Source organism: Podarcis muralis, chromosome 15 (assembly GCF_964188315.1).
Source record: "Podarcis muralis chromosome 15, rPodMur119.hap1.1, whole genome shotgun sequence".
NCBI lineage: Eukaryota > Metazoa > Chordata > Lepidosauria > Squamata > Lacertidae > Podarcis > Podarcis muralis.
This window is the reverse complement of record NC_135669.1, coordinates 25512031-25539214: the sequence shown is the minus strand read 5'-3', so window position 1 is coordinate 25539214 and position 27184 is coordinate 25512031. Positions and strand designations below refer to the sequence as shown.

The window sequence follows — 27184 nt, the reverse complement described above, 5'->3', positions numbered from 1 at the left end:
CACTGGCTTTGGGTTTGGGAGGGGCCGTGGGCAAGATATCCTCCACGTCCACCCACACTCTTTGTCAATAAGTCAACCTCCTCATTGCCCTTATCACTAGCTGCCATTATCACCCTTTTCCATATCATTGCTACAACTTTGTGTGCTTCCAGGCAGAGCACCAATGAGCAAGCCAGCTGTGGCAGCTGTTGGTCCTTCTCAGCACTGCCATTGTCTGGGTCAGAGCAAGAGGCACATGAATAAACATGCTGCAATGGTGAAGAGGAGGGCACATTTGGAAGGCTCAAGTCAGTGCCTCCCCCAGCCGCCCAAAATTGGACATCGGACTTGACAGGTGCCCAACCATTCATATTACTGATGCTGATCCTAATCTTTTGCATCCAGTCCAGGTATATTTTCCTTTCAAACAAGAAAACCCATTCACAAGACAACTCCATCCCTGGGGAGTTCCAATAAAGCCCCTCTCTGTATTTCACAATACTTGTGAAAGTATTTTCAATGTGTTTTCATTCAGCAAGGCTCTCTATGTGAAGTTTTTCTTTAGGTATGCTGGTTCATCTTTTAAAATATTTTAGCCATGCTCTTCTATAATCTGTGTTGTTCTTGTTTTATTGCTATTGTTACAGTTTTAGTCTCTGAACAAGCTCAGGGTCCTTACACTTGTGAAGAGAGCTTATGTGTGTTAAGAAAATAAGATACGCCCTGCTTGATCAGTCAGTGACCCATCTAGTTGAGCACTTTGTGGTTTACCAGACACCTATGGGAAGCCCAAAAACAAGACTTGAGTTCAACAGCACCTTCTCCACCTCTGATTCCCAGCAGCTGGTATTCAAAGGCATGCTGCCTCCAACAGTGGAGGTGGAACATAGCCACCATGACTAGCAGTCATTGACAGCCTCCCTAAGTGTTAAGCTGTGTTCAGAACTTCAGCAGCATAAGTGGAGTTGAGAGACAATGATGATGAAGACAATAATAATACCTACAGGCCAGCCATTTCCCACTGCTGTTCTGTCCTCACACTCTTGTCTTTCTTATCCCTTACTATATATGGCAGCTTGTTCCAGTTTCCTCTCCTTTCTTTTTATCAGGGTGAGAGAGAGGAATGGGTGTGTTACTGCAGAACCTCCAAGTGTCCTTATTTTCCAGGGACAGTCCTGGATTTACAGAAGCTGTCCCAGTTTCTGATTTGATACTGCAATCTCTCCCTTTTCCTTTAGGACCTCCCTATTTTCACCGGAGAAATATTGGAGGGTATGTAATACTGGGCTACCTGTAATGTTGTTTGACTGCTCAGGTTTCCGTTATTGAAACAGGTAAAATCTTAAGAAAGAATACAAGGACTTCTGCCCTGTGTGGCAGGTTCGGCACTGCACAGCAAGGAAAGTTTGCAATGGAAACTGAAAGGTTGGAAAGCTTCACCCTTTCCGTAGGCAACATAAAGAGGTCTGTGCTTCTAATGCTGATTGCAGCACCTCCCCTCTCTCCAGCCAAGTTGCAGCCACTGCTCCCTCTGCCCATAAATCCTCTAACTCGGTAAACAGTCAAATTATGGCTCCTCTCCATTGCTTAGACGCCTTTGACACTAATTGCTCTGTGGAGTGTGTGCACGACTGGCAACACCTTATTAAAAGTGAAATATATTATGCTGTCCACTTATTGCTACTTTATAAAGATGAAGTATCCCAACTAGAGGGAAAGGCTGGCAAAGGAATTGAGCAAGCGAGCCTCTAAGCAGCCAGCGGACGCTGCGTCTCACAAAGAGGAACGCGGCAGGCATTAGGAGGACAAATGTGCTCACTTCGTTAAATTGGATAGCACGTTCTCCTCATGAGCCTGGGGGGCCGAATGGAGATGGCATTTTAAGAATTCCTCCTCCGTACATACCCCTTCTTCTTTTTTAACTAAAGGAAGATGAGCCACAGGTCTTTGGAGATTCTGACTCAGGCCACAGGTAAGGAAAGGCAATGAAGGGGAAAGGCTTATGTAAATATTCCTGACCATTAGCAGGAGTGCTGTCCTAGCAGTTAACATTTCAGACCAAAGCTACAGTTGTGGGTGTTGCTTTTTACAAATGTTTTCTTGTATTAAAAACAGCAACACCATGCCTGTATATAGAAAATTGGTGCATGTAAACGTACAAGCCTGTTCAGAGTGGCAGGTATGTTACGCAACACATCATTGATACAATAATAATACATTAGTGGTGGATTTATACTAGACCACCCACTTATCATTCTGCTTTATTAGTTGTTCTGTGATACTTCCCTGATGTTATCACATTAAGTACAAAGGACCAGTGTAGTGTAGTGGTTAGAGTGTTGGACTAGGACCTGGAAGATCAAGGTCCAAATACCCCCGACCATGAATCTCACTGGGTAACCTTAAGGCAGTCACTGTCTCTTGGCTGAAACTACCTCACAGGGTTGTTGTAGGGAATAAATGAGGAAGGGGAACACCATGTCTGCCACCTTGAGCTCCTAGGAGAAATAGGTGGAATATAAATTGATTAAATGCATAAATAAATTGCCATCTGGATGGGCACTCTTGCACTATAGCACCAGAAAAAGCTGGACAAAATATCCCTGGAGCATTTGTGCTATGAAAGGTTACAGGATTTTAGCAGGAAAACTGTGAGGCATGCACTGAATGGAAATGAAGCATTATGCCCATCTCCAAACATTTGAAGGTGCAAACATTGTTGAAAGTTTGATCACATGTAACACCCCTGATACCATAATGTGAACAAATAATCATAAAAGCACAATAAAATGGATGCCCAGTGGTGCCATATGACTGCCTTTGATGGATAAGACAAAGATATAATCTCATCCAGCACTCTGTCCCCAGCAGCAGCCAAATAGAAGTCTCAAGGAAACTTACATAATGAGATATGTGGTTCCTGCTAGAATTTGTATCAGAGCACCACCCCAGAACCTACTTTTGTTGACATTGTTAAGCTCTGGATTATGTAAGTGTGTGAGTGCTAGGACTAGAGAAGGAATCAACCTTACTCAGATTGCAAACTGGATTCACCTCATCTGATGTAGGCAGATCATGACCTGGATCACATCAATGGTCCACTTCAGAATCTGCAGTCTAGCGGATTCCATTACGAGGTGGTCAGAAGGTTGAACACTGCCTCTGTTCTCCCAACCCCAACTTTTACCCTTTAAAACTTAATTTCCCAGAAGAAGAGGAGTTTGGATTTGATATCCCGCCTTTCACTCCCTTTAAGGAGTCTCAAAGCAGCTAACATTCTTCTTTCCCTTCCTCCCCCACAACAAACACTCAGTGAGGTGAGTGAAGCTGAGAGACTTCAGAGAAGTATGACTAGACCAAGGTCACCCAGCAGCTGCATGTGGAGGAGCGGAGCCACGAACCCAGTTCCCCAGATTACGAGACTACCGCTCTTAACCACTACACCACACTGGCTCTCGACAGACAATGTGCCTCTATTTCACCAACAAAGTAGATACAGTTAGCAGGCAAGTTCCAGAATTTGTGGTGTATTTATCATAACCCAGCCACATCTCTACACCAAGACACAAAATAGGTTCACCATTGATCCACATACAGATAAATTAGGAGAAGATCTTCAAACACAGCAGTGTTTTAATGTGCTTTTCCCAACAGCAGCTTTCTAAAACTCAGCCTAAGAATGACATAAGCATCAGGGTGCAAGCTGAAGCTCATGCATTCATATTAGTGGACTCCTTGGATCAAGGCCTGAATTTACAGTCTCAACATGAGAAGGCTGCTTGCTAGAGTTTTAACTATGGTTTAATCTGATGCTGAGTTGTAGATTGCCTGCTGTGAATCTGTTGCTTTGTTTTATTTTTTTGTCATATTTTAATTATTTAGATTCCATTTTTCATTTTACTGTTTTGTGTAACCTGTCCCGGGATTATGAAATTGATGTGATATAAGTGCAATCAATCAGTCCACAAAATATCTTCTGAATATAGATGAGCAAAATACATCTGGGGAGATAATGCTACTCTTTGCCAACCCCTTTTAACTCTCCTCAAAATTCTTCAGATGTTTTACTCAAGTGGGAAGCTATGGATTCATCTCATAGTTTCATTTTATATGAAATTTGGTAGCACAACTAGTTCCTAGGGCTTGCTTTCATTAAAAAGGCTACTGACTGATTAAACAGAGTCTAGATCATTAAGAGTCACACATTATTTCCTCCCCTAAACCAAATTTGTATGCTCTCTTGATGAGCATCTGTCACCTTTCCAGTCTACTAACTTTTCAGCTACGATGAAGAATGATGTAGATACTGGAACAAGTGTTGGCCCAATACCATATTTCCTATTTGCTTTGTCTTCTCTCTCTCTCTCTCTCTCTCTCTCTCTCTCTCTCTCTCTGTGTGTGTGTGTGTGTGTGAGAGAGAGAGAGAGAGCGCGCGCAAGTGCATAATCATTTCAGAAAAAGCTGACAGAATTGTGTTCAGATATTGGATTGGAAGGTCTTCTATACATGTATGGTGCTGGCCCTATGCTGATAGGATGCAGAAAAGCTAGGTGGATGGATGGACTAAGACAGATAGAAAAATGCCACAAGGAGAAGAACTATGCATCTGACAGCTTTTCCTGCCTATCAAAGCTTTCTTTGCTTCGAGGTTCTGACATCTGATTAATTATGTCAAGTTTGCTCATTCAAAAGGTTCTAGCCCTGACAGCCCTTGCCTTTTATCCTCATAATGTTTTGTTGGTGAGCTAAGTCCCTGCTTCCCCTCAAAGGGGCACAATTTGCCAGACTGCATCACCTGGCCCTGCAAGCCACAAGATAACTGAGGGCATGGACTGACAACCACAGGGGTTCGTTGACTCAGGTGGCTTTTGTGGTTTGGTAATACTAAATTTGCTGTGGTCTCATTGCCTTGACATTTCTTCAACCAAATCCAAACATACCACCATGGAGGCAAAATGCCATTATCCCCACCAGAAGCCATTGCACTCAAGTATATATTAAACACTTTGAGGTTTTTTCTACAATCAAGCGGTATATAAGTTTTGTGAAATAAATAAGTAATAAATAAACATGGACGATCAAGTGGAAATTAGACAACGCAGGTAAATGAGCAGGATTTTGGAAATGGCATTCTATTTGCCTCTCTCACACACACCAAACCCCACTTTGGATTGCACTGTAAGGCTACATAATCAGTTCTTGGCAGATGAAAGCATTGCAAAAGGGACTTCCTTCTTCACAGTTTAGTCTCTCAACTCCGACATTACCTCTCATAAAAACAAAGTTTGTGATATGGCAGTAAACAAGCCAAATGAGCCATTAATAAATAAATCCTTGGATGGCTGAGATACCCATTAACAGATGAAGGCTTGAGGCTTCAAAATGGCAAGTTCTCCAGAGCCATGGATGGATGTGACTGCAGTGGAATTTTTGAACCTAGACTAGCCAACACAAGATCCTTGAGATTTATTTTGAAGACTTCACCTTGACAGTGCCCTGTAACTTCTAGGCACCATAGCTCATCAACTGAAGATAAAACAAGTGATGCTGAAGGTGAAAAGAGTTAACTCTCTTTAGCTGAAGGCAAAGCAATAAAACAGAGAGGAAGGGAAGAATTGGACCATGCTGCCTTTGCCACAGCTATAAATGATGTGGCTTCAGGGTGCCACCTACTGATCAATAATGTCACCTTCTTAGCCTGCTGTAATGCTCCTAATGGGTCAGACTCAAATGCTTATTGCCAACTGTAACAATTTGGTGGTCAAAAAAGAAAACTATTATATGCTGGTGGTGAGACACAAGCATCAAACTTCATGGCATCCAAATACCACAATAAATTATTTAGCTCTGACATCGATGATATAGCTACAAATAAGAATTTGAAACAGGTTGAAATGCGTTTTCCATGTGCTGCTTTTCAACTATCATAGCTTCTCCTTAAAGCAGTGTTTCCCAACCTTGAGCCTCCAGCTGTTTTTGGACTACAACTCCCATCATCCATAGCTAGCAAGACCAGTGGTCAGGGATGATGGGAATTGTAGTTCAAAAACAGCTGGAGGCCCAAGGTTGGAAAACACTGCCTTAAAGGACCCTGAGGAGATGTACTTCTACAGCTGCACCAGAGATCCCTACAACCCTTTAGAAAAGGGATCCTCATTTGAGAACCACAACACTTAAACAGGCCTGACACCTCTTTGAAACTTGTAGTGTAGAAAGGTCAGAAGCATAGGACAACGTTCACTTGCTATCTTTCCAAGAGCACCCTCTCTGGGCAAAATGGGGAGTTCTGTTTTAATAAACTGACCCAACGAACCAAGGAAGTAGCATACACGTTGCACAAGGACACTAGAACAAGGTGTGATAACAAACCAGTGAACCTCATGCGGCGCTTCTTTAGAAGAAAATCGTTGACTTTAATACTCAGACATGATTTGCATGGAGGGAGAAAGTCATCCTTCGAAGACCCTTTACAAGATCTTTCTTATGACAAAGCAGATCTGAAAGCGTGAAGAGTTCTCTGCCCTCCCTTCTCTTCTGTCAAATATTATAATCATCACCTTCCAGCCTGCTGAACAATCAAAGCCTGGCCTATATTCACAAGAGTTCCTACTATACGCTGCATGCATAGCAACAAGTAAGAGAAACAAAAGGCAGAAGTAAACAGCCAAGAGAGAAGACAGAACCGGCTGGCAGGTGGACAGCAGGAGAACGTTTCATGGAAGCCATGGAGGGAGGGTTACCTCAGTGTCTAGGGATGAAAGGGTCTGTCCACTTTGGTTCTCTCAGTTTCTCTTTTTTCAAGTCTTAAATTTGGCTCCCCACTTTTTGCAGCAATTTGACACAGCATTTTAATATGTATGTCTCCCAACATACACATTTTTGCGATTAATCCCCCCCAATGCATTTTTTTATGTTGCTTTCACTAATCTATTCATTTTTGTCCACATTTGCTCCTATGCTCTGTAAACATTGTTTGGCTGGAGAACTGCATTGCAAAATTTAGAGGAGTGTGGATTTCTAAGGATAGCTGTGTTTTGGTTCATGTGTTGTTTCTGAAAGTGTTGATTTGATAGCTCCACTTTGAATGCAAATGGAATCAAATTCCTCTCCCCCCACCATCCCTACCAGGGTCCCCTTTCTCCCTCCTCACTATGCCAATTTCCACTCAGATCTCATTCTCAAATGCCCAACACAAAAGGCTCATTTTATTTCCCTCTGCAAAAATAAACAGATACTCCAGCAATTTTGGGGGGTGAAAATGTCATTGGTTCTCTCTCTGCCTGTCTTCTGCAGCCACTGAGGCCAAAAGCAGCAACAAACCTGACTTTCTTGCTAGATAGAAAATATATCCACCACCAGCCCTGCTCTGCTACACAGAATTTGCTCTCAAAGAACCAGTGCTTTTTTTCTGGGGGGGGGGGACACATGGGGACGCATACCCCTAAACATTTTGTGAATCTAAGTTTGGCTTCATTGAGGGACAGTATTTCAATATGAGCAGGAAAATGAGAGTACCCCTAAACATTATTTTTAAAGAAAAAAAAGCACTGCAAAGAACCATCTGGGCTTACTTCAACTCTTGCTCACCATAGTTTATTTGGGTCGTCTGCAGCAGCAAGTTGTGCACTGCCATGACATGGATCTATGAGCCAGGTGAGCGTGTCCAATAAAATATGGGAATATGCAGTTAAATATTTTGTTACAATTATAAGGTATGGGATGTGTGATAGGAAAAACAGTGACATACCCTCTCCACCGTATAGTACCAATTAGTGTTGACAAACTGCCATATCTGTCAATGGAACTTGGTTGGGATTAACTTTTGTTTTCAAATTTATTTGCTGTATTTTTGTCCTGCTTGTCAGACAATGGTTGTCTCCCAAAGCAGCTCACATCAGTTAAAAGGACAGGCAGGGAGGGAGCCCTTTGCCATCAGGCTTACTAATGAAGAAGACCAGGCACTTAAGGGAAAGGCAGTGGAGAGAAAAGGTTAGAGGAGGGAGAGAAGTTCTTGCAAAACTCCCACAATCTTCCAAGTTAAGGAGGCAGCAAATGATTATTTATGGAATCATGGCACGTGGAGATAATTCATGAAACATGGAGCAATAAACATGCACTATATTCCATTAGTTTTCTGGAAGTGGCTTTTATGCTGTGTGGAAGCTCAAATACAATGTGCAAATTTACAATAAGGGAAATGGAATAGATGGCCACGTGAATGCAGCCATAAATAAACATGCCTGTGTACAGAAAATATTAGTCACCTGGTCTGCAGATACCCACAGTTACAGCATCTTTTCTCAACAAAGTTTGCCTCTTCTAAGCCACTTTTCTGCTGTTCCGCTTAGAATATCTCCAAATGTAGAGGTTTCAGGCATGGTGAATCAGCATGTTTAGCACTCAAAATTGAGACAATATGAAGGAACCAAATCTTCCCTCTTCTAGTCCTTCTGGGGACAGAAGGGACTTTTCAGATGCAAGAGTGCAAGCAAAAGAGAAACCTGAAATTAACCCTCTATTTTCTTGTGATTTCTGTATCCTTATTAGCAGGGTTTTGCCATGAGCTGACAGACTTTGTTCCTCCCACATTTCAGAATAAGACACTGTAGAATAAATGCATAAATATATAAGGTAAGAAATTCAGCATGAACTTGACATCCACCATGTTCTTGAACATGAAATGCTAATTATATTAGTCACCTAACTATTCAAATTAGCTGCAATATTCCAGCTCACAAAGTGTTTTTCTGGAAGTTGCTCACTCACCTGTCCTTGCACTCTCTCTAAAACCACTCCAAAGAATAGCAAAGAAAGTTTAGTGCATTGAATAGGGGAGTCAAGTCATGGAGCAACCAATTCATTCTTAATGATTCACTTCCAGCTTCCAGCAGTCAGACATTTGTGGGTACTCCAAGTATCCTGAGCTTGGAAATCTTTATGCTTCTTTATTTCTTGCTCAGCTCTCAAATGAAGAATAAACAGAGCCAGGAGTGGCTTCATTCTGCTCTGCAAAGAGCAAGTTGTGGTCCTGGAGCTGCACAATGAATTCTGCAATCCACTATGGATATTTGCAAGGAGGGCAAGTGAGGCTTGCACCACCACATCAATTCATTCAACAGGAGCAATTGTTTGCTGTAATTAAACGCCCCAGGTCTTTTTGTTTAAATGCACTTCACTCTTGTTCATATTAAATCTTGTTTTATTGTTTGGCTTGTTTCAAGGCTAAACACTATTATTTTTGTACATTATTTATTTATTTTTTTGCATACCACTGCATGCATCATGACACCCACAAAATCATGAGTACAAGAGTGGTCTTCTTGGGTCAGAAAGAAAAGACTGAAACATTGCAAAGGTCCAAGTTTACTGAGAATGCTGGGAAGTCACTCGGGTAAGCATGATTTGCAAGCAGATCCCTTGAAAGCCTCAAAGGTTTCAAAATGGTCACTGTGAAATAATAATCTTTCTGCGGTGATAAATAGGAGTGCATCAAAAATTCCTGTTGTGCTGTTGCCTGCGTGCACTCCTGCACTTCAGTAACGGGTGGGTGGTGTAAGTTATCCAAAGGAGAGGAAAGCTATGGCAAACTCAACAAGGGCTACATTTCCGACATAAGTCGTGCATGGATTTAATGAAGGCCCGCAGTTTTATCAAAAAAATACAAGGATCCACAGTGAGAGAAACTTTCTGAAATGCAGGGAAATAGGTGAGACCTAGGAGGACATTATCCTGCTGTCTACCTTAAAATGGTCTCAGTTTCCAAGTACTAGATCTGCCCTGCATCTGATCTGTGCTTTTCTTTATTTATTCACTCAGAGATGTGCTAAGACAGCACCAGATGGCTTTCCATCATCGCATGTGGCAGATGCAGATGAGGTGAAGCCACCAAGCATAAAGAAAGCTGCCTTCCGATAGTTCCTCTCCACAAAAGGTTGTGAGAAGTAGTTGGGTAAGCAACCTTTTTAATCAAGTTTCCTCAGGGTACTAGTCACCCAAGGCTGCCTCAAGAGACAATGGACTGTGCTCCCAGGGGTGAAGTCAAACAACTGTGTTTGCAACACCAAAGGGACTTCCTGGGATGCAATCTTGGGCAGTGTGTATGGTGGTCTTTGGTTGTCCACATGACTAAACCCCCTTCTTGGCCTCGCTGATGTGGTCCAAAGGAAAATACATTTGTCACCAACTTGACAGTAGGAGTTGCCAGAAGGACATGTGCAAGGCGATATCCAACCACCTCAGGGACTCTACTGCAGATTTGTTCAGGGTTTACTCCTTAACCTTTTCTTCTCCCAAAGATATCCCACAAGGCAGTGGAGGTTTAGGACCAGAGCTTTTCTTCTCCTAGATGGTCTGCCTTCCCAGGTTGACAAGGCCCATCTGCCCTTCAATTCCCTCTACAGAATATGCATAAACTGCTTTCTTGACTATTGGACCGACTATTGGTCTCATCCACTCAATCCACCGGAGCCTGTCTTTGCATGCAGGGTAAGTCCCTAACTCACTGAGAGTTTGAGACCCATCGGCTATCCTCATACCCATCAATAAAGACAAAGAATCATATCCAAGTCACCAGGCAGGGAAGCTTTATAAAGTTAGTTCTCTTAGGTCAGGGCTGAGTCGGTAATAGAATCTGGCTGCTGGGCCAGATTCTTACCCCCAAACACTACAGGCCAAATTTGATAGGTAGGTGGGGATGCCCACCTGCCAATCACCCAATGTTACAATGGATGTCAGGTGAGCTGCTTTTGCACACTTTCCTAGCCCCAATCATCAGCTGACCACCAGACCTTGCAAAGAGCAATATAAACCCAAATGATCAACTTAAACCACCAACATGCCACAGATGACTCACACATGTATGCAAGGGCAGCTGGACTCATAACATTTATTGTTGGCTAATACTTTTTACTGGCTGAGCTGCAAGCTGTAATAGAAGAGTTGCCAGTCTGTTGTCTCAACATCAAGAGTTGCCAAGATATGTTTGTTTTGCAGTTTCTGACAGATGGAGGATTGATGCCCACCGTATCTGATGAACTGCTTTCCTTAGACTTTTAAGAGAGCATGGAAAATCCCTTTAAGACCCTCTTGCCTGTCCTGAAATCACACTAAAGTGGAACAAATGTGCTCCGGGTACTTCTCTATGGGCTTATGCCTAATCAGTGGCAACTTCCTGTCACTCTAGTGCCCAGCAGTGGATAAGAGATGATAGCTCTGTGGAGTGTGGACCCGGATTAATATCACTTTGCCATATTAATTAACTAGCAAGGATGGCATAACTGAAAAGGTTTGACATAGCTGAAAGCTATGGTCTTCTGCAAAATGAGTCCCAATGATTTAGCAAAATTGGCTGTAACAGAAAGCTCTGCTGAGTATTTCTCAAGAGACGACATTTTCAGTTAATGGTGCATTGCTCCCTTATCCGGAATGAAGACACAAGGCAACAATATGGGTTGAACGAGGGTCACAGCTTTATTAAATACAAAGGCTGCTCTGCTGCTTACTTAGCCATTTAACTGTCAACTTCCCATCCAGACCTCAGTGTTGATGTTGTATGTGGGAGCTAGCTGCTCGCTACAGCATCCAGCAAGGTCCTAGGTTCAACCCCTGGCATCTTCAGATAAAAGGGGTGGGAAAGACTTCTTCCTGAGACCCTAGAGAGCCAGTGCTGGTGATATTAGACGACACTAGCTAGATGGAAGAATACCTAATCATTCAAAGCAGCCTCCAGTGTTTATTTGTTGCAAACAAAGATGTGTATGCATGCAAGAGGCATCAGAGACACACCTAGCCTTCTTTGCAGCCTTGGCAAGGAGATGTATTGTCATTCCCCACCACCACCAGACCATGAACCAGAAACTCAACAAGTTTGCTTTTCAGCGCCTTTCATGCTCTGCCAGTGACTTCCTACATGACCCAGAGCATAGCCTCCTGGGGAGAGGGCAAGCAGGCTCTTAGCCACTCCAAGCCACAGTGGAGTGGTGCGATTTTTGTGGGGGGTGGGGTGACCTGCACCCTTGGCAGGAGCCAACCTGGCCAACCTCTAAGTATGCCCCTTGTGAGTCGTCACATATTAATCATTTTTGCACCATCCAGTGTCAACTCCAAAATGCATTGCTTTTAAATGAGATAGCATTTCTATTAGATGACCCCAGACGTAGCAAGCAACTGCCAATGATGGCACAGGTGTGCATGCACATGTGAACTGGTGTGAAGACAAGTGGCCAGGATCACTTCCAGGTGACCTGCTTAATATCGAGCAATCATTCTGATTGTTTTGCACACATTTTGTTGGGAGGTTAGATGACTACAGCTGTGGACAGAGCATTCATTCCAATTTGTTGGAAGGGATGTTGTACAATGTTGCCTCAAACAATTGTTATTCTCAAGATTTTGGTGCACTTTCCTTATTGCAAAGAGAAAAAAACCCCAACGTCCTAGCTTTTAGAAGAGGAGCAGATTTGTTGGGCAAGAGCACAAAAACAACTTTAATTGTGCAACCTGCATTTGTTGGTATGTGACTGAATCCCACCTGAAAACAGTAACCATCAGGATGCTCCATGTACCCATCAAACTACAAATTAACAATAAGCCCACCCAATGTCAGATGTCAGTAAGGGATATCTGTGCCCCCTTGCTTTGCATCAGTTGTGAGTTGTGGCATGAGTCTGGTTCATCATGTGAGGTCCCTGGGATGTCCTTTCATCCGTGCTTGCCGCTGGGGAGTTGCCAGCCTCCCAACCCAACTTGGCCAGTCGTCACATGCTGAAAGCAAGGTGGAAGAGAGCAAAACGTCCTGGAGGAACTGACATTTGATCTCAGATCCCCACACATAGCGTACTTGTCTGTGAGCACAGAACAAAGCAGTCTTTCATGGTGAGAGAGCCTACCCAGGGCTTTAAGTGGTGTCATGCTGAATGACCCTGATTAGGCTAGGAGCACAGCTGGGGGAACCAACGGCAGTGCAAAGTTGCATAATCTACATGCTCCAGCCTCTGCATTCTGGATGGCACAAAAGCATCACTATGGAGCTCTGACATATGCAGCTGGCAATAGATTCAGAGTGGGCAGAAATGGGAAATAAATCCTGCAATGGAGCTTGTTCCTCTGCCCTCAAAAAATGCCCTCCATGTGGCAGCCAATGTGGAGTTAGCAGGCATGAAGGAAGAGAGTGGGGCGCACTTGGATGCACTTCCTCATGGCACAAACTAAGCAAACAAACAAACAAACAAACAAACAGGGAGCATGGCACCTATCTGCATGCAGACACTTATGCATATCCTTGAAGATACTTTGGGGTGGGGAAGGAGCTGGCATCTTAGCAGAGGAGGAGGTGACAAGCGAGGAAACTCAGGGGACCTGCCCTACTCAGAAGAATTATTCAAAAATCAGGAGACAGAAATCAAAGTTGAAGATCAGCCTTAGCACTTTGCATCTTCAAAGAGTCTCGCAAACAACTAATTAATCCCGCCGAGGCAGGTGAGCATTGTAGCAAATCCATAGGCTACGGTTGTCACTGCACCAACCAAGAATACTGCCACAGTGACAGCTGGGGGCATTCCCTTCTGTTTGTTCCAGGAGCACACATGCCCCTAGACACTGAAGACGAAGCAGAAATCCTCTTGAAAGGCACAGGGTGGATTCTCACAGGATTCAAGGCTGGCTTTGACCTACAAAGTGCTGAGCCCGCTTGGATCCTCCACATCTACTTTAGGGACTGCCTCCATCTCCCTTTAGGGACTGTGCTCCATCAAAACCATTTAACAATTGCCTAAAGACCACTTTATGCAATCAACTGAAGCTTCTCCTGGGCTGTGCCCACGTCAGGTTACACAGATGGAAAGGTGTGCTTGTTTGGATGTCATCACAAATTAAAGGCGCACCCCCTTCCTCCCCTGTGGCAGAACCAGAGGGAGGAGGATACCAGTGATTTATTCTCAGGCTTGTGTTGTGCAGAGGAAGCTGTCTTGTACCCAATAAGTCAATCAATTCATTTAGCTCAGTATTGTCTACACTGACAGGCAGCAGTTCTCCAGGGTTTCAGATAGGAATACTCGCAGCCCTACCCGGAGGTGCCAGGGATTCATTCATTTATATCCCTTTCTACAAGTATGTCTACAATGCCATATCATAAAATTTCAAGGTGGTGTACAGCAGTGTAAACTCAAAAACAATTCAATTTAAAATTCAATTTAAAAACAATTCAAATGTGCATCACAGTGACTGGCTAATTAAACAGCTTCAAAGGCCCATTGGCATAAAACTGAACCGGGGACATTTGCATGCAAAACAAATGCTCTCCCACTGAGCCACAGGCCTTCTGCTGTGAGGCTTGGGCCTAAAATTCCCCACACTCTGGTCAAGTGATGGGGACAGGACCCTTTGCAAGTCCTGCTCCTGCCTATCAATCAGGAGGCAAGTAATTCCTCCTGTTCCCCACCACTAGAGTGGCTGTGTTTCCGGCTTTACAGAGTACAGTCCTCTATTTTGAATAACTGCCAGACCTCTGTTTGAAGGTATCCTCTGTTCCAGAGCTGCCCAACTGGTTTAAAGGTAAGAGAGAGAGCTGGTAGCAGCAACTGGTCAGCAGACTGAATGGGAATGAAAGTCATCTGGTGCCTCCCCCACTAAGGTGAGATGTATTTCTATTTAAATCATACTCATTATTTCTAAATTTGCACTTATGCGTATCAGGTACCATTTGTAAATTTTATGCTGATTTCTCTCCTTTTCATCTTTCTCGGTGGTGCAAATCCTCTTTCTTGGCAATGCCAAACTGGCCATCCTACCTACTGCTATTGGGCTTCGACTGATCACTCTTCCTAAGGGCCAATCAAATGACTTTCAAGATTACAAGCCACAGGTTTGTGTGTGTATATATATATACTGTGTGTGTATACACACAGAGAGAGAGATCTCACATATAGGCTCAGTTTGCGTATCAGTTTAAAGTAACCATAGTTAAACCACACCATGGTTAAAATGTGAATGTACAGTGTGCTAGTGTAAACTGCTGAAATTGTGGGACCTTCTCTCTTATCCCGCTCTTGCACACTGCGAGGAACCATGCCATGGTCTGGCTTAGTGCTATGTCCCAATTCAGGACTCAGCTAGCTTGGTAAAGAAAAAGCATTTTATCAATAAAATTGGCTTCCAGGTGGAAAAATCAAAATTGGAAACAGAACTGTTAGATCCCAAAACCAAAATTCTGTCAAAGATGTATAACTTGCTGTTGAAATGGAATACTCAGGATGAAATAGTGAAATCTGCTATGATTAAATGGGCACAAGAAGTTGGACATAACATAATGATGGCTGACTGGGAACAGTTATGGACCATAGGTATGAAGCTCACGGCATGTAATGCCTTAAGAGAGAATATTATGAAAATGATATACAGGTGGTACATGACACCAGTCAAGCTTGCAAAAATCTATCATTTGCCCGATAATAAATGTTGGAAATGTAAAGAAACTGAAGGTACATTCTTTCACCTTTGGTGGACATGCCCAAGGATTAAGGCTTTCTGGGAGATGATCTATAATGAAATAAAAAAGGTATTTAAATATACCTTTCTGAAGAAACCAGAGACCTTTCTCCTGGGCATGGTTGGCCAATTGGTGCCAAAGAAGGATAGAACTTTCTTTATGTATGCTACAACAGCAGCAAGAATACTTATTGCAAAGTATTGGAAGACACAAGATCTACCCACCCTGGAAGAATGGCAGATGAAGGTGATAGACTATATGGAACTGGCGGAAATGAGCGGCAGAATCCGAGACCAGGGAGAAGAGTCAGTGGAAGAAGATTGGAAGAAATTTAAAGGCTATTTACAGAAATATTGCAAAATTAATGAATGTTAGAATGATGTTGGAATGAAGTTAAGTGGTTTTTAGCAGCAATGTTATAAAGGAATATGTAAAAATGGATTGTTAACAGGTGATAATCTAAAGTTATAATATATTAAGATAAAGGATTAAGATAAAAACAAAGAGGGAAAGGATTTGCTGAATTAACTAATTGAACTGGAATACAAAAAAGGGAGGTGTGAGGAGGTCAGGGAAACAAGCAAACGAAAGACAAGAGATGGAAAGATTGATTTGTTTTTAACTGTTTTTATTTTTCTGTACTTTGTATTTTCTTTTTTCTTTTTTTCTTTTTCTTATTTTTGTAACATTTTGAAACTTTAATAAATATCTTTTAAAAAAGAAAAAGAAAAACCATTTTATATGTGTTCTATATGTGATATAACACTGTGACACCAGATAGCGCTGTGGAGTCCTGTATTTCCCTACCAGATTTCCCTGTATGAGTTTACAACGCATTTAACTGAATTGTTCCTTTGACGTGCCTAGATTCATCCTCAGACTCATGGTTGGTTTCCACCCAAAACAAAGCATCAGCGGTAACCACAAAATGTGGTTAATGCTTGTTTGTAGAGAAGCCAAGTAGAAGCCCAGGTTTAGGTGTAATAGACCATGGCTTATTTCCCAAGCAGGTTAGCAGAAGCAAGAGGAGGAGCCAAGTCATTTCATCAGCATGCTGGAATGCACTCTGCTCACATTTAAATCACAGTTTAGTTTTATTTTGGTTTAAAGAGATGTGCAAATCAGGACTCTCTCTCTCTCTCTCTCTCTCTCTCTCTCACACACACACACACACCTCTACCACTTGATTCTCTTGACAATATTTCAAGTGACACCAAGTATCCTTTCTTGAGTATCCTATCCATGCACAGTTGCTTGTACTGGGATCTGGGAGCAGCACACAATGAATTCTTTGCCATCACACCAGAAAGAAGACTCAATACAAACTATAATATGGGTGAACAGGTTACATTTATTAAAATAAAACAAGGAGAGAATCTGCAAATCAATGAAATTGAACTAATTAACCCAATTAAACACATTTGGGCAGGTGGGTTGCAATAAATGGGAGGATATCATCACTCCCGTTTCCTGAGCAAACTTCCAGCTGCATGTTGTGGTCACACAGCGAGGATTTGGTTTTAAAAGAAAATCGTCCTCCACCTTGCTGCATGCACCTTGGGTGTAAGAACCTGACATGCTTACTGAGGCCACATTGGCTAACATTCACCTCAATGCCCCTGCTAGGCCAAGCTCTCAATAATTTCTTATGCCCTCTCACCTGCCCTGGCAAAATTCCACTTAGCCAGATTTTCCAGTCACATGGGCAACATCCAACAGTGCAAAATAGGCAAAAAAGAGAAGACTCAGCAATGTCTCCCCTCAAATTCCTACTCAGTAGCCCCAAAAAGGGTGACTAGCAGAGCCCACATTGCCAAGGCCAACAGGGTGGGCATTACCAGAAAAAGAATGAAGAATGAGGGATGGAGCCAGTTTAAATAGCTGGGCTGCCATTTCTCCCTTATATGACCAACATGAAGATCCACATACCTCCCTTTGCGAGAAACTATATCTCCTCTTATTCCAGGGAGGAGAAGGTGTGGCAAAAAAGCCCTCCCCATTTAGAGAGGGGGACAGAATTGCTGAGGGGAGGGAGAGAAGAGGGGGAGAGAAGACAAGAAAAAGATATCATTTAGAGGCCAATGCAAAACTTGTGGAGCAAGACAGGAAACTAATGAAAACTTTTGGGGCCCAAAAAAGAGGGAATCACTAAGGCAGCAGAACTCTACTCAAGCTCCCAGAAAAGGGACAGGTTAAACTCTTTTTGGAACAAAGGTTTGGGCATGGAGAAGCTAGCAACACATGCACAGAAATAGCAGATCCGTTTCTGGTGTCATATCTTAGCAACAGAAGATACAATCAACATGGATGAGCTCTTTCCCTCTTGGTTCCTTTAAACCTTTGGAATACAGGTTCAAATACAGTTCTGCAAACAAGGCAATCTTCACAGCTTATAGACTTTCAGATCTATAGACTTGTTTCTGACCAACATCCTTGCACTGAGCCAAGTTTAACAGGGAACACACTCACCTGCCTAGAGGCCAAGGCATATTATTTTTCTAGATAGTCTTCCAGTAGGTTCAGGGGGGCATATTTGGGAATGAGAAGCAATGCCATTGGCTTCAGAAGAAAACGGTTACATTCTACATTGCAGGGGGCTGGACTAGATGACCTTTGGTGTCTCTTCCATCTCTACAATTCTGTGATTATATGGGCTGATCTTCATGTCCTCACATTTTTCTTCTTGCTACCTTGCTATCTTCACTCATTTCCCTCCTTTTGACATTTGGATTGAATGCACCTTGAAGCAGAGACCTATCAAGTTTGTTGCTGTTTCATTTTGTGCTGCTGCTGCTGCTGCTGCTGCTTGCATTTATATCTCACCTTTTTCTTCAGGGAACTCAAGGTGGCACACAGGATTCTCCAGATGGCTCTCCAGATGTTCTCTTGTGGCTCTCCAGATGTTGCTGAACTACAATTCTTATCATGTTGGACTCCAAACAACTGTAAGGCTACAGGTTCTTTGTCTCTGCCTTAACTGGAGACTACATGAACTGAACATTCCCAATTCTATTGCTGCTCTTTAACTCAGTTTAAAAAACATCCACTGCCCTTCCCATCATCACAGAGATTCTGTCTGGAAAACCATTGGCTGCACGCAGTCCTCTTTCTCTAAAAGTCTCTCCAGGGAGGAAAGCATTAGCTTCAAATTATTCCAAGATGGAAACCTCTCTGCCTTCACAAAGCTGTGGAGGAAGAGTCTTCCTGTGACCAGACAAGGTCAGGGTTTCATTATTACATTAACCTTTCAGGTCTTCAGACTCTGCAAAAAGTAAATTGGCAGGGAGAAAATATATGGGGTCCTACTGGGAAGTAAGAGGACTAAAAGCGCCATCCAAACTGAAAAGGAAGATAATTAAAAACCAAGGAATCAGAGGGAGGGACCACAGTGAAGCCATTAAGGCTAATAATGACTTGGCAATTGTATTTTCCACATGAACCTTCCAGTTTCCCTTCACCCCAATCAAACATCTTAAAAGCCTCTTTTTTCATTGTTTTGTTCATCTCAAACAAACATCCAGGTATGATTAAGAGGACATCTAAATAACTTGTTTATCCTCATTTGTTTGCAGAAAACTTGCATGGAGGTTACACAACATCCACTTTTTCATTCTGGTTTGTTTACATGGATGTTATACAATGTATGTTGTTTACTGAGCATTGAATTTATTAAGTATTCATGCCGATTTCTCAACAAGTGGAGGTTTCATGGCACCTCTTCCATCGTTTCTTTTTTACCCCACATTTTGCAGTACCCCACATTTTGCATTTTGCATTGTCACTATTGCTTTCCTTACCACAAAAAGGCTGGTTTTGTTGTTGTTGTACAAGGGTGTCAGAGGTTTAAGTTTGCTAGTATGCAACCGAATCCCTCCTATAAAACTGTTCAGTCTCAAAAGGAACCAAAAAAATATGGTGGGAGGGGCAGGAACAGATCTCCAGAAGGACCCACCTCTGAGCATCTAGTGGGAATATCACACGCAAAAGGAGTTAGGATCATAGAAACATGAGAAGCTGCCTGAGTCAGACCATTGGTCCATCTCACTGATTGACAGTTTACACTGATTGGCAGTAGCTCTCCAGGGTTTTAGGCAGGGACTTTTCCAAGCCTCACTTGGAGATGCCAGGAATTGAAACTGGGACCTCCCACATGCAAAGCAGAAGGTCTACCACTGAGCTATGGCCCTTCCCCATAGTTGTGTCAGCTGTGGGACAGTGAATACGCTTGCTCAACAATCCATATCCTACCCCTGGAGCTTTTTTTAAAAAAGTGATGCATAGGAAGAGCCTACAGAAATGATAATCCAGATATTCTAAGATTCAGCTCCCCTGCTAATGAAGAGACCTATGGATAAATCTAAATTCACAAGTTTACATTCACCAGCTAAGATCACAACAACACTTCACTTGAAATACTAGCTTGAAAGTATCCAAAGAGCTTCACGTGTGTTAATAGAGTAATGTAATCCGTGGAGCAATATTGCAGAAGGGAGGGCTGAGGTATCACAGCTTACCTAAGGCCAACTAGTGAATTCATTGCAATTTGACCCAATCAATTTCCAGTTTCATAGCTCATGCTTATATCAGCTTTTACACTACATCAACTCTTTCTCATGGTCTCCCAGGTACTGCACTGAATCAACCCTGGATAGTAAACATTGGTCAACATGCAGCTTAGGAGAGTTGTTGAATCTCAAGTGCTGAGGTGCAAATTGGTCAGTGTACAAACGTCATGCAGGAAATGCTGTTTCAGAGGTAGCTAGAGCTCCATTAATCTCACATCCCCTTCAAGGAGTCTGAAACCAGGAGACTTCAGTTCTGCACTCAAGGCCAATAAAGCCCCCTCCCTCCCCATATCACATCTGAAGCTGTTAAAATTAAAAGACTTCTTTAAAAAAAAAACTTCTCAGCTGTCCTAAAACTGAATTTCTCAAGAAGAAATGTGTGCTCTCATTAAAAAAAACAAAATTCCCCATTCAGCTTTCATACTCTGACATTACCCAGATACAGTGTCCTCAGTGACTTTTTTGGAAATAGCGTTCTTTGGTTAGGTGGTTGTTCATTATCAAGATGCCAGAAGAATGGTAGTTTATCACAAAACTGAAACCAAATCCCAACCTCATGATGAATTATGCACACCGGTTAGAATTCAAGAGCCACTTCTGTATACCATGGCCAAACTGAAGAGTGGAAGGTGGTCTTTGCACTGGAAGGTGGAGAGCTCTGTGCCTTTTGTCCCTCTGTGCACCCCAACATCCCACCCACCCCTCTGTAATTTAAGTGCCAAATGCATTTCCTCAAACTATTGGCATGAGAATGCATTATACCGAATACAACACACATGCCTGTCCCTGTGCTCTTCGCCTGCACACCTACATCCAAAGCTTGTGGGGTCTTGGAATGTGGATAAAGTTTTTACACAAACCAGTCTCTGATGGAAACTGTGATGCACATGGATAGTAAATCCATGCAAGCCTAGCTGTGGCTCACATCCACCTCCTACCACAGTGAAAACTACCGTCAGGCTTGTGCTGAAAAGTCTGTTTGCAAAAATACTGATACTGTATAGATTTTGTGCCTATGCTCTTGTAACACCCAGTGCAACACACACTCCTGCTGTGCATTTCAAATATGTGTGTATTTCAGAGTAACAGACTGCTGAAGCTGTTTCCGAGGGCATTGCATGTTCAGAACTCTGGCAATCCCAACAGCTCAGCAACACATATAAGGCACAACTCCTTCTCTATTGGTCCCCATCCCTCCCACCCTGCTCTTCTATTTTATATTGGGACAGATGTTCAGATGCGTATTCAGCTCCCCACACTAAGTGCCTGTCTGCGGAGCTCCTGCCCAGAGCCAGTTAGAGCTTGAATTACAATAAACCTATTCAGACCAGGGTTTGCAGCAAGAGGCAGCCGAGGGATCCTAAAGTCTTCAGTAAACGCTGTGATGGTGGCAGGCGACAATGATGCCTTCTGGATAAGAAAACTCAAGAACACCTGGTCTGGCTTCCAACACTGCAGCATCTGTAGCTGATGCCCAAACAAGTAGCAGCTGGTGTATGTGTGTCTGTGTGCATGTGTGTGAGTGTGTGTGCATTGGTCAGTTTGGGGGATGAAGAAGAAACCTCACTCCTACCACCATCACTGTATAAAAGCCAGTGGGCTTTGCTATCTGAAAACAAGAGAAGGGCAGTGGACTTCTTTACGTGGAAATGAGGTACGGGTGCTGAACCTGGGAGGGAAAGCACTCCCAAACCATCTCCATCATCATCACCATCCACCACCACCCCCAACTCAATTTGCTAAGAAAAATGCCCAGAGGAGATGGAGAAGAAAGAGGAGGAGGAGAAGATTGGGGTTGGGAGTAAAAGACTTCTCCAAAAAGCCATTGCACGCAAGCACAAGCACACACACAAACATTGTGGGCAGATAATGCAAATCCCAGGGAAAGTACCATCTCCTATTCACAACGCAGGAGCAGCTGCTGTCCGATGCCGGCACAGGATCCCTCCGGGAGGAAACAGTGGCAGGATCCCTGAAGGACTAAGCGCCAGTTCTGATCCCAATCACCTCCTCTACATGCACACCCCAAAACGTGGCACATTAGTGCTGTGACGGGGGGGGGGGGAACACCCCTAACTAATCATAATCATAATGTGCACATCTGGGCGAAATCATCAGGTCTGTATCGCTGTGGCATGCAAAACGCGTCCCCCACCCACCCCACCCCACCCCACCTCTTCAACCCTCCTCGTCTGGTCCATCTTCTTGCCTAGAGATATACGGGAGCGAGAGGGATTCCCCTGCCACCGTCCCTCCTTGTGGCATACCTGGGATGAAGAACAGGGCAGTTGTGGCCGTGAAGACGATCCAGCAGGCGGGATGATACATCTTGGGGGAGCTGCAATAGTCTGGAGCGGCTTGGCTGGCTGCTTTCCTCCGTGCTGAATTCTGAGTAGGTTTAAATCCAATGTTTGCAGAGGGAGGGAGCGCGAGTTGGAGAGAGAGAGAGAAAGAGAGATGGGGACAGGCAGTCAGTGTCTCTGATTTTTTCCCCCACTCCCCTCCCTCCCTCTCTCTCTCCCCCTCTCTTTTTCCACCCTGCACATAACACGCTAGCAGAAGAAGCCCCAGAACCAGCACTACCAGTCTGTACGGGGGTGGGGGGGAGAGAGAACAGACCTCCTACCAGGCATTCATTGGTTCTGGTCTCCTGAGTGACATTCTCTGGCTCTTCTGCAGCTTTTTGACACTGTGGGGAGTTAAACGGCACTGCCAACTGCTCCCTTTGGTGCCCCTTGCTGTGCCCTCCCCTACTTCCAGATCTACCCCAATGCAGGCACGGGGAGAGAGAGGGAAGTGTGTCGGGGGACACAGAGCCTTTGGCCAGGCTGAGGTCTTGGGTCAGCGGCTTTGAAAGGGAGAAAGGAAGCAGACTCTTGTCAGTGCCATGGATTGGATGTTTGTTTATTTCTCCCTGTAGCTCTGAGCTCCTTCCTGCCACCCACCCTCCTTCCCTCTCTCACTCACTCTCACACACAGGCAGGCAGGCAGGCAGAGGGGTTTGGGGATGCTCCTTGCAGTTAGATGGCACAGAGGGAAATGCAACTTGTTGATGCTGCTGCTGCCGCTGACAATCTGCCAGGCATGTTAGGATGCAGACTGTGTGCCAGTTGCCCACTATTTGACCAGCTTTCCATCTTGCCACCAGCGACTCAGTCAAATATACAATTGAATGGAGTGTTTTGCAAGCATCAGTGTTGGGAGTGCATAAATCCCACGGAGGAGAAAGGAGAAATCCAGGGAGCTGTACCCAAGTGGTGAACAAGCATATATCAGATGGCTGGAAAAACATACAGTACGTATAACCAGCAGATATATTAAGGGTAGCAAAGGACTGTTAATAGCTGCCTACAGACGGTCTCCGTCTCTTACATTTTCTGTAGGCAGAAGAAGCCCCTTTTAGCAGATTTGTTTTGTTCAACACTGAACTGCATTAGCTACTCCAGAGGCTACTTCACATGTTACACTGAACAAAGGCACGAGCCATCTCTACGCATGTACAAGGGTTTGTGTGAAAGAGTATACACCTGCTGATTTGTACAGCCCAAATATTGTGTACACAGAAACATATGTACTCACTGAACATAGCAGCTGAACACCCCGGGTATCAGAAAGGCCCTAGCATGCTGAGCAAGACACTTTGCAGTTAAACCACAGTTTCTGGTGACATCCATACTGGGAAACTATCACTTGTGGAGAAGCCCTAATATCAAACTGAAATTCAGTCAGTAGTCAAAGGAAATATTTTTTGTCAGAAATTCAGTCAGTAGTCAAAGGAAATGTTCCTTGAAGGTGGTCATGTGAGGGGAGGGGAGAAAGAGTGGGTCAAGTAATCAGAGCAGACAAGAACAAGTATTGTTCTTGGTCCAATAAACCATGGCTTGTCAGAGTGAAATCATTGTGTCTGAGCTAGGCTATTGTGTTCATGCATGTGTAAGGCAGCAATGGTACAAGTGTTTTCCTTAGATACTAAAATACTCAATAATAGCTATTAAAAATATGAGGTACATCACTTATGTTCATGTACTGTTTCACATTGCCATATTCAAGAAGAACTGCTTACAGATATCTGCAAGAACTGACTTCCATTTCTTAAATTATATGAGGCATAACCTAGTGGGCAAAATAGGAATTTACTTAATTTGTTATAGTACATCTAGAATATAATGCAGTGTTGAAAAATTATCCTGTAATGCATCCACAGAGTGACCAAACAATATATATTAATACAAAATCAATTGCTTTTAAAAGTGCATTAAACAAGTCTATTTGTTTTCTAGTTTGCATAGATTCCCCTATGCCCGATGAAGACATTACATGTGGTTTTCAAGCTTGCAAACTATTTCAGAATAATTCAATTTTATACAGTCACAGATATCATCGCTCCCTACTCGATGCTCCTGATTGAGTTAGGCTAATTAGTAGAAACCATTTTAAAATTGCAAAGAGTGCCTGGATCAAGGCTCAGCATGGGTTGCAGGACCCAAATTTAAATGCATGATTGGATGGAGGAGAGAGAGAGAGAGAGAGAGAGAGAGAGAGAGAGAAGCTATAGCAACATCTTTAAATGCCCGCCCTGCCTTGCTTGAGTAAACATTCAAATTCCTAGGCACCTGCACCAAATTTATAGACCACCCCCAATCCCAATACGATGATGCTTGCCTAATTCACCTGGAGAAATATGTTCTGCAGACACCTCTCTGTGCATTATTTGCATATGACACATTGTGGTACAGAGGAGAAAGACTATCAGTGAGGAAATGGTGCAGTTGTCTCCTATTCCAACCGCAAACTCTCATCATTACCATCAGAAATCTCCATAACTGTATACTTTATAACTTCTTAGACTTTTATGACTGCAGCTGTAAATGAACATACTAGGGCAGGCCTGTGGAACCTGTGGCCCTCCAGCAATTGTTGAGGTACCACTCCCACCATCCCTGATCCATCTGCTGGCTGGAGATGATAAGAGGTGGGATTCCAACATGCTCTGGGGGGGGGGGGATGTCACAGGTGGTCCAGTCCCTATACAGTGGTACCTCAGGTTACATACGCTTCAGGTTACAGACTTCGCTAACCCAGAAATAGTGCTTCAGGTTAAGAACTTTGCTTCAGGATGAGAACAGAAATCGTGCTCTGGTGGCGTGGTGGCAGCAGATGCCCCATTAGCTAAAGTGGTGCTTCAGGTTAAGAACAGTTTCAGGTTAAGAATGGACCTCCGGAATGAATTAAGTACTTAATCCGAGGTATCACTGTACTAGGGGATGACCTGGATAGCTTAAAAATTGCATTTTATATCTTTCCCTTTTCTTTGTAGTATTTTAAAATGGTAATCAATATAAGTACAAGTATATACATTTTTAATTAGCTGCTTTTAAGTGTCCTTGCTGCTAGTTTTATTGTTTTATTTTTCTTTGTAAGTCACTATGAAGACTTTTACAATCAAGCAGCGTATAAATTTTATTAAATAAACAAATGCAGTAGCTAATCAATTAAATAGTAGAAAGTATGTTTTGTGCACAAAAAGTTCCATTTTTTAAAAAATAGAGATCAATTAGCAGGTGGATTAGTAGTCTGACCAGGTTAAAAAAAAATCAGATTCTCATATTCCTTTTTTTGGGGGGGGGGGAATGCAACAGCTTTAATGAAACAAAGTGCAGTGAGGTTTACTTGGGTGGTTGTAAGTAGCAAGTTTAAATGCCACCCCTTAAACGTAGAACCAGGTACAAGGTTGATTCCTTCTGGATGCTGTAGTCAGACAGGGTGCGGCCGTCTTCCACCTACTTGCCAGCAAAGATCAGCCTCTGCTATTCCTTAGGGGGAGGTTAACTCCACTTTGAACACACTTTGAACATGCTTACAACTATGCTAAGCATTAACTGGATTCAGCACATGAAGAGTAGAGAGTTAGAGTTACACACCAACCTCTTTAGGCTCATGGGCATGTTTGGATTTTTGAGTGAGTTCCATGGACAGCAACCCCTCTAGTCACTTCTCTCTCCCAGATGAACACACACACCAAGTGCCAAAGCTGACATGTGTGCACAACATGCACACATTTCAGTTTTCCAAGATATCTGGGTAAAAGTCAGATCAAGTAGAATTAATCTGAGCCTTGAAAAATCCAGAGAGGTGAAAGAGGAAGTGGGAAAGAGCAATGCTTTTCCAACTTCCTCATTCAGCTGTATGTAGTGCTCAAGAGAGAAAAGGTTAACCACTCTCATCACCTTATGACCAAGGAGGCAGTGAGGAGGGATCTCAGAGGCTTCATGGGCACCTAGGTGTGATTACATCCACAGGTGTCACATTGGGAACACCCACACTCAGGGAGAGTACAGCCCTCCAGAAATTGGGGAGGAGGCAGGATAACACATATGAAGGACATGGCCTTCTGTGGTGGCCCCACAACTATGAGGCTCTCTCTCTTGATATATACAAGTGGGGCTCTACTTTCTTATTTTTTAGCTGGTCTTTTAATTTTTGTTGTTCTTATCATCCAGGATTATTTGTGGTGAGGGGTCTTGGTGACATGGCTGGCTATGATATTGTAAAAGAAATTAATGATAGAGAACTGTAATATTTCACTTTTGTTGTTATGACTGTAGCTATGTTGTTTTATATGTGACTACGGCTATCAGATCCTTGAAAGCAAAAATAAAATAAAATTGTGAAAAGCTCCAAAAGGACCTCTCTAAATTGAGTGAATGGACAGTAAAATGGCAAATGCAATTCAATGTATACTAGTGTACAGTGATGACCTCCCCCCGCCCCTCAAACTTAATTTCACATGGGGTCTGAACTGTGTCCAGGAACGAGATCTTGAAGTTATTGAGATAGCTCAATGAAGATGCTAACCCAGTGGCAGCTGTCAGAAAGGCAAATCCCATGCTAGGGGTCATTAGGAAAAGAATTCAAAATAAAACCGGCAGTATCTTAATGTCATTATGCAAGTCTATGCTACAAGCACATTCAGAATAGTGTGTACAGTTCTGGTTGCCTCACCTCAGAAAGGCTGCTGTAGAGTTGGGAAAGGTTCAGATAGAACAACTAAAAGAATCAAGGGGGTGGAGCAACTCCGCTAGGAGGAAAGGTTGCAGCATGTGGAAGAAAAGGTGAGTAAGAGATGACACAATGACATGAAGAAAGTGGATAGAGA

At 43.2% G+C, this 27184-nt stretch overlaps 1 protein-coding gene across 2 annotated transcripts in view; it reads right to left on the bottom strand.

Annotated features, from left to right (window-relative positions):
- Positions 1–22737, bottom strand: part of LOC114585355 (opioid-binding protein/cell adhesion molecule) — a 722009-nt gene extending 699272 nt beyond the window's left edge. Inside the window, exons 1-2 of one of the 2 annotated variants that reach the window (XM_028707918.2) lie at positions 22648–22737; positions 22296–22416 (exon numbers count right to left, since the gene is read on the bottom strand). In XM_028707918.2, coding sequence (XP_028563751.1) covers positions 22296–22356 — 61 coding nt within the window. In that variant the 5' untranslated portion in view covers positions 22357–22416; positions 22648–22737. The remainder of the gene's footprint in view (positions 1–22295; positions 22417–22647) is intronic. The other variant, XM_028707919.2, reaches the window with a different exon arrangement.
- Between the last annotated feature and the right edge of the window lie 4447 nt (positions 22738–27184).